General features: G+C 42.4%; 1 protein-coding gene across 1 annotated transcript in view; it reads left to right on the plus strand.

Moving 5' to 3' along the window:
• Window positions 1-12174, plus strand: part of GLIS3 (GLIS family zinc finger 3) — a 441718-nt gene that overhangs the window by 368722 nt on the left and 60822 nt on the right. The window contains exon 8 of the mRNA XM_019517632.1: window positions 2308-2476. Within this exon, the coding sequence (XP_019373177.1) occupies window positions 2308-2476 (169 nt within the window). The remainder of the gene's footprint in view (window positions 1-2307; window positions 2477-12174) is intronic.

Below are 12174 nucleotides of genomic sequence, written 5' to 3' on the forward strand. Positions count from 1 at the left end.
GTGTCGCAATACAAGAACTAGGGATCACAAAATGAAACTGGTAGGTAGTAAGGTTAATACTAACAAAAGGAATTTCTTTTTCACGCAATAGTCATATCTACACATTCATTAATGTGCTTTAGGTAATGGGCATTAAATCTAGTTCCTCCACTGTGAGGTACTAGAAAAATAGGCATTAGCCTATTTTAATGTGCATTAACTAAAGACTTTAAGAGCACTTTTTGTGATGCTTTAATGCTCGGTAAAATAAGTTAATGCACATTAAAGTGCACTGTTAGATGGGCCAAGTGTGTAATTAAAGTGTGGAACTCATAGTTTCATAGAAGCAGGGTCAGAGGGCACCTAAGCAAATCATCTAGTCCTTGCCCCTACCCCGGGCAGGAATGAATACAGGGCTTTTATGATTCCTATTAAGTTGAAGCTCAAATGACCCCAGCTAGGTAGTTATCAAGCCTCCTTTTAAAGACCCCTAAGGTAGGAGCCAGCCAGATGTTGTGGAAGCTGATAGTTTAGCCAGATTCAAAAAGGGATTGGACAAATTCTTGGAGGAAAGCGGCATCAATAACTGTTGAGCCTGAAAGTTAAGGATACAGCCTCTGAATCAGAACTTTCTAGACCTTAAATCCTGGAGGCTGCAAATGGAAAAACCCTGGTCATACCTTGTTCACTCTTTTGGCATCCCATGCCTGCCACTCGTGACACAGGAGACTAGGCAAGATGGACTTGTCGTATGACTCAGTAAATGGAAGTGTTTATGTTCTTATGAGCCCACTAATGCCACTCTGAACTATCTACTTTGCCTAACTATCATGTTTGGGCATGCATGGAGTAGAAGTATTTGGGTAGGGCTTGCCTGTACTTGGAGAGGTGCTACAGAGATAGCCTAAGGCAGCAGTAGTTGGCAAAGATGGCCTGGCAAAAAGGCATGTCCCAACATCCTGAGGACTTTAAAATGGGGCCTATGGGTAGAGGATCTGCAATTACTGCAGCCCCTTAGGGAATAAATGTCAAAACTATGAGCAGGGTGGTCACTTCCACGAGGACAGAAGCACTGTATGATTGCTCTGGAGGATTGTTTATATTGGTGCAGATAATGTAGTATGGACTTAGCCACTTTTATCAGTGGAAAATTTCTCTACTTGTACTAAAGCAGTTCAGGGAAGTGGTTTAAGTTGAGTGGCATAACTGAGATCTCTGGGCCTGACAGTGAGTCCTGGGATATACTGTCATAAGGCAATTTTTACAGGTAACCATTTGTAATATAGATTAGGCCTAAACAAAACCACTGTAGGCACCTTTATGAAAATCATTGAGACCACACAGGAACAGGGAGCTATCATGACAACCAGTCAGTGAGAGATCATTTTCCTACTGCAGGCAGACTATCTTAACTCCTCCCCAGAGTCTATAAAATATTTAAGAGCATGTCTAGGCTGTCACTCAGAATCAGTGTACACCACTTGGCACAGCTGTCAATAAAAATCATTGAGTAATGGGGTCCAAAGCACCTAGATTTGGCAGGAGACATGGTAATTATTGTGTCAACCTCCATGTTTGCTGCTGTTTTGCTTTTTACAAAAAGCAAAAATCATCTATGACTTGAGACAAGGGGTGAGACAGTAATGATTATCTGATTCAGTACTTAAGTCCTTAGCCCTGGTTACTCAGTTTAGGGGACTTTGAAAATGAGGCAGTAAATTTTTAGGTCAACAGATTAAAACAGGGGGAGGGACTTCCATAATGATTTTATGTTCAACCTAGCACTTTGTCCCATCTCACATACTTGCTTTTCACATAACATGGATAATTATTAAAGCACATTGAAATGTAGCAAATTTATTTATTTTTTTTACAAAAAGAATTGAAAATATTTCAAGTTGAGAGTTGGATTCTCTAGAAGTATTTCTAGAAGTATTTATTTTTTTAAAAGAACTCTAGAAGTATTTTTTTATAAGTAACAACACTCAAACATTTTTTTTTAAATATGATTTTTAATCAGTTTGTTATCCAGCTCTAAAAAAACTGTTTTATATTTTTCTCTGATACTAAACAATCAGTTTCTAGATCTGCAAAATGCTCAAGCTAAGTTTCCTAATCTGGGTCTATAGCTTTATTATTCTTCATTTTAGAAAACCACGTATGTGAACCAGTGAAGATCTTGTGGTTTTGTTCCCAGCAGAAAACAAGGTTCAAAATCTGAGAATGAGCATTAAGTCAGTAGTAGAATGAGTGACTTGTTGCCTAGTTGTATTGATCAAAACCAGGCTGTACCTATCATGATACTGGATATTGCTCTTCTGATTTCAGCGACAATGTTCTCCAGCACGCACTCAAGTCGGAGTGGAACAGCGGCTGGGGCTGTGCCTCTGACGCATCCTGTGAGTCACCCCTCTCCTGGGCATAATGTACAGGGTAGTCCCCACAACCCACCATCTCAGTTACCTCCTCTCTCAGCTGTGGACTCAGGCACTGAGAGGTAAGCCCATCTTCATTTTATTTTTTATTTTAAAAACTAATAGCAATTGATTTGAAAGCTGCTCAATTGAGTAATTATCTTATTGTTACACTTGGGATTTTAGTATGTTCTTGATGGCACAAAACAATGATGATGATCTGACATACAAGCCATGTGTGCCTAGAGGCCTCGGGCAGGTCAGAGCTTCCATCATACTAGACACTATAAAAATGTAACATAAGGATGCATCTTCATCTGTAGTTGATTAACTCCATGGCTAAGTATAGACAGTTAACAAGCCTGAGGCTGAATTGATTAGTCTAAACTGCAAAGATTAAATTGAGAAACAACTGGATACACATTTACCTTTTGATTCTTGAAATGCAGCCACATACCTTCAGTGGTTCAGGCCAGAAGCTGGGGCGGGGGGAGGAGGAGGACACTAGAGCACAGCTCTCTGGCACTTCCTTGCCTGCTGCCTCTGAGATTTCTGAGCTTCACAGAAGCAGGACTCTGCAGGATTGCTAAATCAGTTCCTCTTCCTGCTTCCAGGTGCCTCTGAGATTTGTAGTTCAGTCTCAGCCAGCATTACATTTCAGTAAGTTTAGCAGGGCAGCTCTGTCCTTGGGGGTAGGGGTAACCCCTCTCCCTGGCCCCAGACCCCAGCCAGGGTTTGCCTGGGGGCGGGCAGTCCCTGCCTCCCCTCTTCCCTCCCAACCCTTCTCTGCTGGAACAGACGGCACATCCCAGCCCAGGGCTGCAAAGGGTGCTGGGATGCTGGGGGACTGTGATTTAGCTTGAACCAGGAAGGGGTCTTGGACAGAAGTTTCATAAACCTGTTTGACCCAAATCAGTTAAGTCTGATAGTACATTCAACCAGGTTTACCTTAAACCAGTTTCAGCCATTTTGAAACTGGTTTATGCGCACTGAACTTCTGTTCTGTTACAGGTTTAAATCAGTTTCTGATGCCTTAAACCAGTTTATGCGAAACTTCTGCCCCTAGCCCATGTGTAGATTACTTTTACTTTGGAATAAGAATTATTTCAGGATAATTTATCAGGACCAGCTCCATTCAGAGATGATCCCTAAGTAGCCTGTTCCAGCACTATACAATTTTGGTGCAAGTGGGGATGCACACGATGCCAGCATGCAACCCCCAGACTGAACAGCAAATGCGCCATATACTACAAGGGCGGTCTCCTAGGATCCCCTTCTCCCCCGCCCCCAACACCAGGCAGCCTGCACTGATGGTGCATGGCCTTTTGGGTCCTCTCCCCCAATGCAGCAGTGGGAGGAATAACTACAGGGGTTCTTGAGCCACATGCTGGCCTCTCAATTTGCGAGCCTCCAGTTAGAGAGCCCCTGGTTCTACCCTCACTTTGTCTGTCTGATAACCATTGTGGGTGCTCCTCAAACATTGTGTCAAGGCTATCAATATTCGTTCTTCATCTAGGGATCAGCCCAGGGGGAGAGAAAAAAGTTCATTTGGGGTGGAGCAAACGTGGGGAACATACACATGGTCCTAACAATATGTTAAGTTAATTGGAAATCACTTAATTGAACAAAGGGATCTCCACACAGTGTGGCTTCTATAGACCAAGATCACTGCATGCACAAGGGGCTTCTTGCATTCCTCACTTCCCCAACAAGACTTCCTGTGTACCACATTCCCAATCCCCTCTATTTCAGGGACTCCTTTCAACTCCTCCCAGGCTCCCTGCTCCCTTTTGCAGTGTGTTGACTGTCCCAAATGCGGGTTCTCAGCATCCTTGAACATAGTAAGGTCAGAGAATGGAGACCACATCTTGCCTCCCAGGAGCTGATCATCACTTTGCATGACTGCAACCCTGGATGTCTTTTGGTGTTTTCATCTGGAAACATCTTATCATGTTTACAACCAATGAGAAATGAATGGACTAACCTATAATTCAGTAGTAAAAGATTGTGATCCATAATCAAGCATGTTAATTGTTGCTTAGGTACATGTATCTCCATCATTATTGCTGCTATAACCTTACATATTTTAATGACATAAGAGGAGGTCCTCTGAGAGGGGTATGACTGTTGAAAATATACTGTATGATGTAATTGATTTCTATTAGGCATAACAAATCTGAAGTCTTACCATATTTCATGATCAGAGACCCAATTGAACAGTCTTTTAGTAGAAACATATTTCTGATATCAATTTAGTAAAATTCACACCTTACACTTTTGTTTTAACATGATTATTCTATTCTCACTGTATAGGTATGCATATTTTTAAATGTAGTTTTGATGACTTACATGTTTTTCAACACACTCAAATTTACATCAATACACAAAATGTGTTGGGATATTTTGGTAATGTGTTGCCAAGTATTTAACTTCCTTGAGGAACAGAGATGTCAATAGTTTGGAGAGCACAAGTTGCCTGGTTATAAATCTGAAAAGAACATTCCTTGTGTTTCAATTGCTGATAAATGAGCATAATTTCCTCCTGAGGGGAAACAGTTCTGACTTATTTTTATCATGGAAATGGAGGAACTGGATGGCTCAGGGGATTGCTAGTCGAGCAAGGTGTCTTTTACCTTTATGGTGCAGATTTGAATTCACTCAGTTCAGTGGAGACTGAAAATTGTTAGAATCTGCTGCAGGTCTTGCATGGCCATCATAGTGGACAGGTGTCTTGTCACAAAAAGCTATCATTATCATTGCTGCTGTTTGTTGGCAGAAGGGTTGTGGACTGAATGGTATGTAGACTCTACCACTACACCTGCCTGTAGAAGTGGTTACTGTGGTTTGGAGTTCAGGAATAATTAGGAAGTGGTATTTTGGAAGTACCCACTGACTGTCTTTGCTCACTCCTTTTGTGAATTTGTGCCCAAAAGGGTCAGTCCAGTAATGTGGCAGTAGGGTAGGCTGAGTACGGAGACTGCCTAGAGACTTGAGGAGCTGAGATGCTGAACTAGTAAAGCAGACTGTAAGCACCTTCCTTGCTGATAGATCAGGCAGAGGAAGGATGTTCTAAGCTGAAGCAATGCTGTGATTGCTGAGCCCCTGGGGTCTGGGCCATTTAGACTACAGAATAAAGTGAAAAATCCATCATGGAGAGTAAGAATCATTGATGCTTTGTACATGAGGATACAGGAGGATTTTTCAGTGTGAGTCATAGATATGTGTGTTTAATGGGAGAATGCAAGGTATTTCATAGAGATGCAATTAGTTATCATTTTGGTGGAATTTAGGAGTCCTTGCTGTGGGGTACTTACCACAAAAGTGTTTCCCTTATGCTATGTAATACACGAGGTATAACAGCATGATGCAGTTAATATTACCTTGCAAGCCTAACCCGTTGGCTTTCCTGCATTTTGTGTAAGTACCTTTTCAACCTTACTGATGTGTTCCTGCAGTTCTCACTTTTAATATTCTTTATTCAAAAAGGAAATATTTAAAGAGAAAAATCAACCTGTGCTTCTGGCACCTGCTTCCTCACTTGTCATCAGAAACCTCCCCTCCTTCTGCACAGGACAGGTCTGTCACTTGGTCCCCAGCTGTATGAATCCTGACCTTCTTCATTATCTCCCAAAGGGAGGTATCCCATTGTAAGTAATGGTATGTGATTCAGTGCAGAACTTGCTCATAGACAAGTGTGAATATTTTGACATGAGGCTGCTTCTGTCTTCCTACCATCTTATCTCCACTGAGCTGGAGGTGCTTTCTCTGTGTAAGAACAGTGTAATTCACATCTTCCCATTTGTCTTTGCCAAAGGTATGCAGTTGGAGCCTCTCCTATGCTCTGTGTGTGTCTGGAATGGGTTGCTAAGCAAGACGTGGTGACCTATTTTTACCTCTTCCCTTCATTCAACAAGACTCAGACTTGTGCAGGTGCTATGGAGACTCCCATTCCCTCTTCTCCCCTGGGCATTATGGAGAGGGAATTGAAAAGACTTATCCCTTCCCCAAGGGCATGGGAGAGAGATAGTGGAGACATGGATGGAGCCCCATGCAACTAAGGCTAGTAACTGTGGGAAGCAGAACTGAAAAATAGCACGTATATCTTGTGCAAGTTTAGTTCTGTGACATGACAGAAATCACTGCAATCAGGTAGAATGCAGTTTCTCCAGCCCCAGTACTCTGTAAATTAGGTGAAGATGGAGATTTAAGGATAAAATGGAACCTCAAATTAATCTGTAGCACAAAATTAGTGATGGTCATCTAATGTGAAAAGCTTGTGACAGCTTAATTAGAAAAAAGTGATAAAACTATATAAAATATAATCTTTGTTAGAGAAGAGGTAAACTAAGACTTAAAAAAGACATCAGATTTGTCTTGGGTCTTACTGTCCCAGCCTTTGATTCCCATCAAAACAGGTGTGGGACAGTCATGTGCACACATAGCTTGGAAGGCAGTTAATCAAACTAGCCCCTGTTGTCCTGGGGAAACGTTATCTTGGTACTTCACAGGTACTTCAAATGGGAAAATGATCTTGTATTGTAAGAATGTAAGAAGTGCTATCCTGGGTCAGATTAGTGGTCCACCTAGCCCACTATCCTGTCTCTAACAGTGGCAGAAGTGGATGCTAGAGGGAAAGCATTGAACAGAATAGCTCTATAGTAATCTAGCCCCCATTCTTTACCCTTTCTGGCATCCACCATTATTGGTTTAGAGATGCCAGAAGAAACATTTTCCAACTATTCTGTTCAACAGCTATTAAGAGATCTACCTTCCATGAATTTGTCTAGTCCCTTTTTGAACCTGGCTAAGCTATCTGCCCCTACCGCCTCCTGTGGCAATGAGTTCCATAAGTTAACCATATGCTCCATAAAAAAATACTTTCTCTTATTAGTTTTAAACCTGTGTCCTACTAATTTCAGTGGGTGCTCCCTAGTTCTAGTATGCTAGAACTTGGTGAACAACAGTTGCCAGTTCACTTGGTGCACACACTTCATGATTCTGTAGACCTGTATCCTATCCCCTCTCAGCTTTCTCCTTTCCAAACTGAATAGTTCTAGTCTTTTTTAGTCTCTCCTGGTATGGAAACTGTTCCATGTCCATGATCATTTTGGTAGCCCTTCTCTTATCTTTTCTAATTCTACTGTATCCTTTTGGAGATGTAGGGACCAGAGGTGCAGCACACACTAATCCAGATGTGGGCGCACCAAGCATTTGTAGCATGGTATGATGATGTTCTCCATTTTGTTTTCATTTCCCTTCTTAAGGTTGTCCAGTATTTTATTGGATTTTTGGTCACTGCTGCACACTGAGCTGATGTTTTTAGTGAACTATCTACAGTGACTCTGAGGTCTCTTTCCTGAGTTGTAACAGCTGGTTCAGAACCCAGCACTGTGAACCTATAGTTGAGGTTATTTTTTCCCCACGTGCATTACCTCACACTTGTTGACACTGAAGTTCATCTGCCATTTTTTGTTTGCTTACTTAGCTTGGTGAAATCTTTCTGCAGCTCTTCTCCATCAGCTTGGACTTGACTACCAAGAATAATTTGGTATCATCTGCAAACTTGGAGATTTCACTGTGCACCCCCCATTTCCAGGTCACTGAAAATGCTGAACAAAATTGGGCCCAGCAAAGATCCTGTCAGGACCCCACTTTTGACCTCCTTCCATCCTGAAAAGTGGCCATTTTGCCTTACCCTTTGCTTCCTATCTTTCAACCAGCTCTCAGTCCAAAAGAACCTTCCCTCCAAAATCAATGGCAATACAGTTTTTTTAAAAGCCTTTGGTGAAGGACGTTTTTGAAAGTCCAAATTTATTATATCAACCAGTTCTCCCCTGTCTGTATGTTTGTTAACACCCTCAAACTCCAGCAGATTGGTGAGGCAGGATTTCCCTTTATAAAACCATGCTGACTCTTCCAGAGCATATCATATTTATCCATGTGACTACTGATTTTATTCTTTGTTATCAGTTCTACCAACTTGTCAGGAATGGAAGTGAGACTCACTGGTTTGTAGTTCCCAGGATTGCTTCTGGAGCCCTTTTTAAAGATGGGCGTTATGTTGGCAACCCGCTAGTCCTCTGGCAAAGCAGCTGTTTGTAAGGATAGGTTACATACTATTGAAACTGTAGATCTGTTGGCATCTTTATGTTCCTTCAGAACTCCTGGGTGAGTGTCATCCAGTCCTGGTGATGTCTGTAGGATCCCAGAATAAAGGCTTTGTCCCAGGAGAAATCTAACATTTGCATTTAGCCCAAACCTTCTGTTTGTTCTTGTACTACAAGAACAAGTGGAAATATAACAAAATTGGAAAACCTCACATACAACTGATTAAAGTAAATCCTTTTTTTATCTAACATATAATTACCCTGTGGAACTCTACACCACAAGTTTATCCCTTTAAAGTGTTTTAAAGGATTGGCCATAATTTAAAAAAAAAATCCTCAGTTACATTAGGATATACATTTTAGTTTTTAAGACACATGCTTCTGGGCATAAGTGACCTATTAACTGACTAGGACTAGGAAGGGCCTTATTCTAGAATAACCTGCCTCTGGGCAAGTTATTCAATAATTATCTATTAAAATGTTTCTTTCATCTTTCTCTGAAGTATGTGGTACTAACTACTGCCCATATCAGAATACTGGATTAGATAGTTTGATCTGGTAATTACTGTGTTCCTAAAGCATGAAACTTTTTAGTTTAAAGGGATTGTTTTTATATTTATTGTTAATGGTTAGAAAGAATGATAAAGAATTGGAGAATTCCACTTTCTATTAATGCAATGCTATACTGAGAGCTACAACACTACTTTTCTTTGCTTATTTGATTGTGCAGTTATATTCTTTTTATGCCTTTGCAAAACAGCAAATGATCCCAAGCCAGACTTCCAGAAACAAGAGCCCTCAAGTAGTGCTAAGCAAAGAATCAGAACATCTAATGTTCACATATTATAAAGCCCCTTGTATGTGTCATGAAACGAGGTGACTGTAAGAAAGCCTCTAGTTAAAGCTCTTAAAGTGGTTTTTGAAACCAGTATAGTAATCTTCTCCAGTGGTTGGGATAGTTGGGTTGCTTGGCTGCTAAGAGGCTTTATCTCTTTTTGTGATGGTTAGTGAGGAAATGGTTGCCAGTTAACAATGATAGACTGAGGAGTGGAGGTGAGCAACAGATTAAACCCTCAGCTTGGATATGGACCTGGGCCAGTGCCAGGCTAGCAAACCTTGGTATTTCTCTCCAGTCTGTTTCCGTGCCTTGTTTCTTTTTCAGAGAAACCCTTACTTGTATTTGCCAGCAGTCCAGTTGTTTAGTGTAGATTCAGCCATAGAAAACACTTGACAGAACTTTTAAAGTTGTTTTTATATTCACAGGGAAATGGTATTTATAAGGTGGCGCTGCACAGCTTTCTCACTCAAGTAACACTCATCCTTCTTCCTCTAATTAATGTACATGCCTACATGCTTGTCAAAAGTGCTGTACTTATTTGTCTCTGGCCCCTTCTCTGGACTTGACGGATTGCTCTTTTGCTCTGGTATAGCAATAACTATGTTCCTAAAACAAGAGAAATTTTAGCTTGGAAGGAGTTTCTTTATATCCTTATTAGGGGCTGAAAGAAGGGCATAGAAATTCCAAGTTCAGAGGCCCAAGAACTCCCCAGACACACTGGGGCTGGAAAGCTTTTGGAGACACAATCTTCTGGGGGACCATCCCTATGTAGACTGCAAAGCCAGACAACAGTAGAGACATGTGAATGCAAGTTCAGAGACTGAGCCAAGAGTTCAAAACTTCTTTTGGTGTTATACTTATACTCTCCACTATGTTTTACTTGTTGGGTTGTTGAATGCCTTTTTTAAAAGTTTAAATCCATTTTAAAACAAAAAAATGATGTCTTCATCAGTGCACATCCATTATGGCATACTGAGAGTAAACTTGATGGCTGACTTTTGAACAAGCTAGTTCAGGGGCAGGCAATTGTTTCAACTAGAGAGCCACTTACCAAGTTTTGGCAAGCTGTCAAGGGCCAGAGGGGTAGTCCTGCCCCTTGACAGGTGCCCTGCCCCCTGGTCACCAAGACTACATGGCCTGCTAGGCTGGCTCCCTTCTTCCTGCTGGCTCAGCTGAGCCTGGCTCCATAGAGCCCCTGCCAGCTTGTGCCACATGGCCCCCACTGGCACTGGGTCCATGGCACTGGCGCAGGCCCCATGCTCCTGCTCAGCTGTCACTTCACTCACACTCCTGTGCCTGCTGGCTGCCAATCACCACCCTCCCCACACACACCTGCCATTGCTATTTCCCTGCTTTCCTACTCATCACTGCCACTTCTCCGCACCTCTGCTGCCCGCTGGACAGCCGGCCACTCCAGCACCACATGTTTCCTGGCTGCATCACAGGACTCAGCAGGACTGGCCCAGCCCCAAGGACTGGGGCAATCACCCATGGTCCTCCCCTGCCTCCCCCCACTCCCCCCCCACCGTCTTAGCTGAATTTCCCTGTCTGGCAGAGGGAAGTGGGGAACACCCCAGGGGCCCAGGCCAGAAGCAGAGGTTTCCAGTTGGGGGCTGGGCCGGGAGCCAGGCAGGTCTTGCTGCTGTGGCTCCTGGGTCCTGCCGCTGGGTCCTACTGCCACTGGTGCCTTGTCATCTTTGACAGGCACCAGGGGAAGATGATAATTCATTTTTTAAATTTTTAGGGGGTCCATGGGCCAGATAGAATATCCCACAGGCCATATTTTGCCCACCCCAGAGCTAGCTGCACACATTCCTTGACTTTTGGGAGCTTGTATATGTGCTGTGATGTGTTCTGATTAGAACGTGTTGCAGCAGACTCGATTAATTGTGCAGCAGAATCTCATGTATTCAGCATCCCGCATTTCAAAATGGTGGTGGGGCGCTTTAACTAAAGCTTGTCAAATGAGCTTTAGTTAAAATGCCTCTGCGGCCATTTTGAAATGCAGGACGCTGAATACACGAGATACTGCAGGATTTTAATTAGTGGTTTCTGAGAAACACTCTAATTAACCCACCCCTACCCCAGAGCATGTGTATGCACCCTTTAATTTTAATGTTGGGTAAAGTAGGCCATGAAAATAAAGCCACTTCTAGCACAGGGCATATATCTGCTAATTTTCCCTGGTAACATTACATGTCATACTTTCACATAGATGAACTGTTGGCTAACCAGTCCTCTTCCAGCTTTAGTAGCTACCAACAGCAATATTTGCCTTTCCTTTCAGCTCCATTTGTTTTAATAGATGTGCTTTTTGTGGCCATTGCGCAGAATGTGTGCCTGCCTCTTTTCTTACTGTTGTTGTACAGCTTCTTATTCTTGACTTTGTATTTTTTTTTAACTACAAGACTTCAGTAGTACAGAATAATTGGATTTGCTTTTTTCCCTAATAGCAAACATTTTTCTTAAAAGAAGATAAGGGTTGGGCACACAGTGGGAGATAAAAGTTTTAGAGGCAATTAGGATTTATCATCTTCTTGGCTTTGACAATACACGTTTATTTCCTGGTTCTGAACTAATTCAAACAGGAGAAGAGTTAGAAAGAGCTTCAAAGAAGCAATACTAGCAGCATCTAGTAGATTAGGGGTGTCCATCTACATGCCCCACAGAACATACCAACACAAGCCACAGGCTCCCTGTTCTGCATGCCACATGGGTGCTCCCCAACTGCACCATACACCCACACAAACACCTCTCCCCACCACCACTACACTGCAAGTCCACATGGCCCCAGCCTCACCTTCCCCACACACCATATATAAGTAAACCTTTATTT

The sequence above is a fragment of the Gavialis gangeticus genome, unplaced genomic scaffold (assembly GCF_001723915.1).
Source record: "Gavialis gangeticus isolate Ggan-Ray unplaced genomic scaffold, GavGan_comp1, whole genome shotgun sequence".
Lineage (NCBI taxonomy): Eukaryota > Metazoa > Chordata > Crocodylia > Gavialidae > Gavialis > Gavialis gangeticus.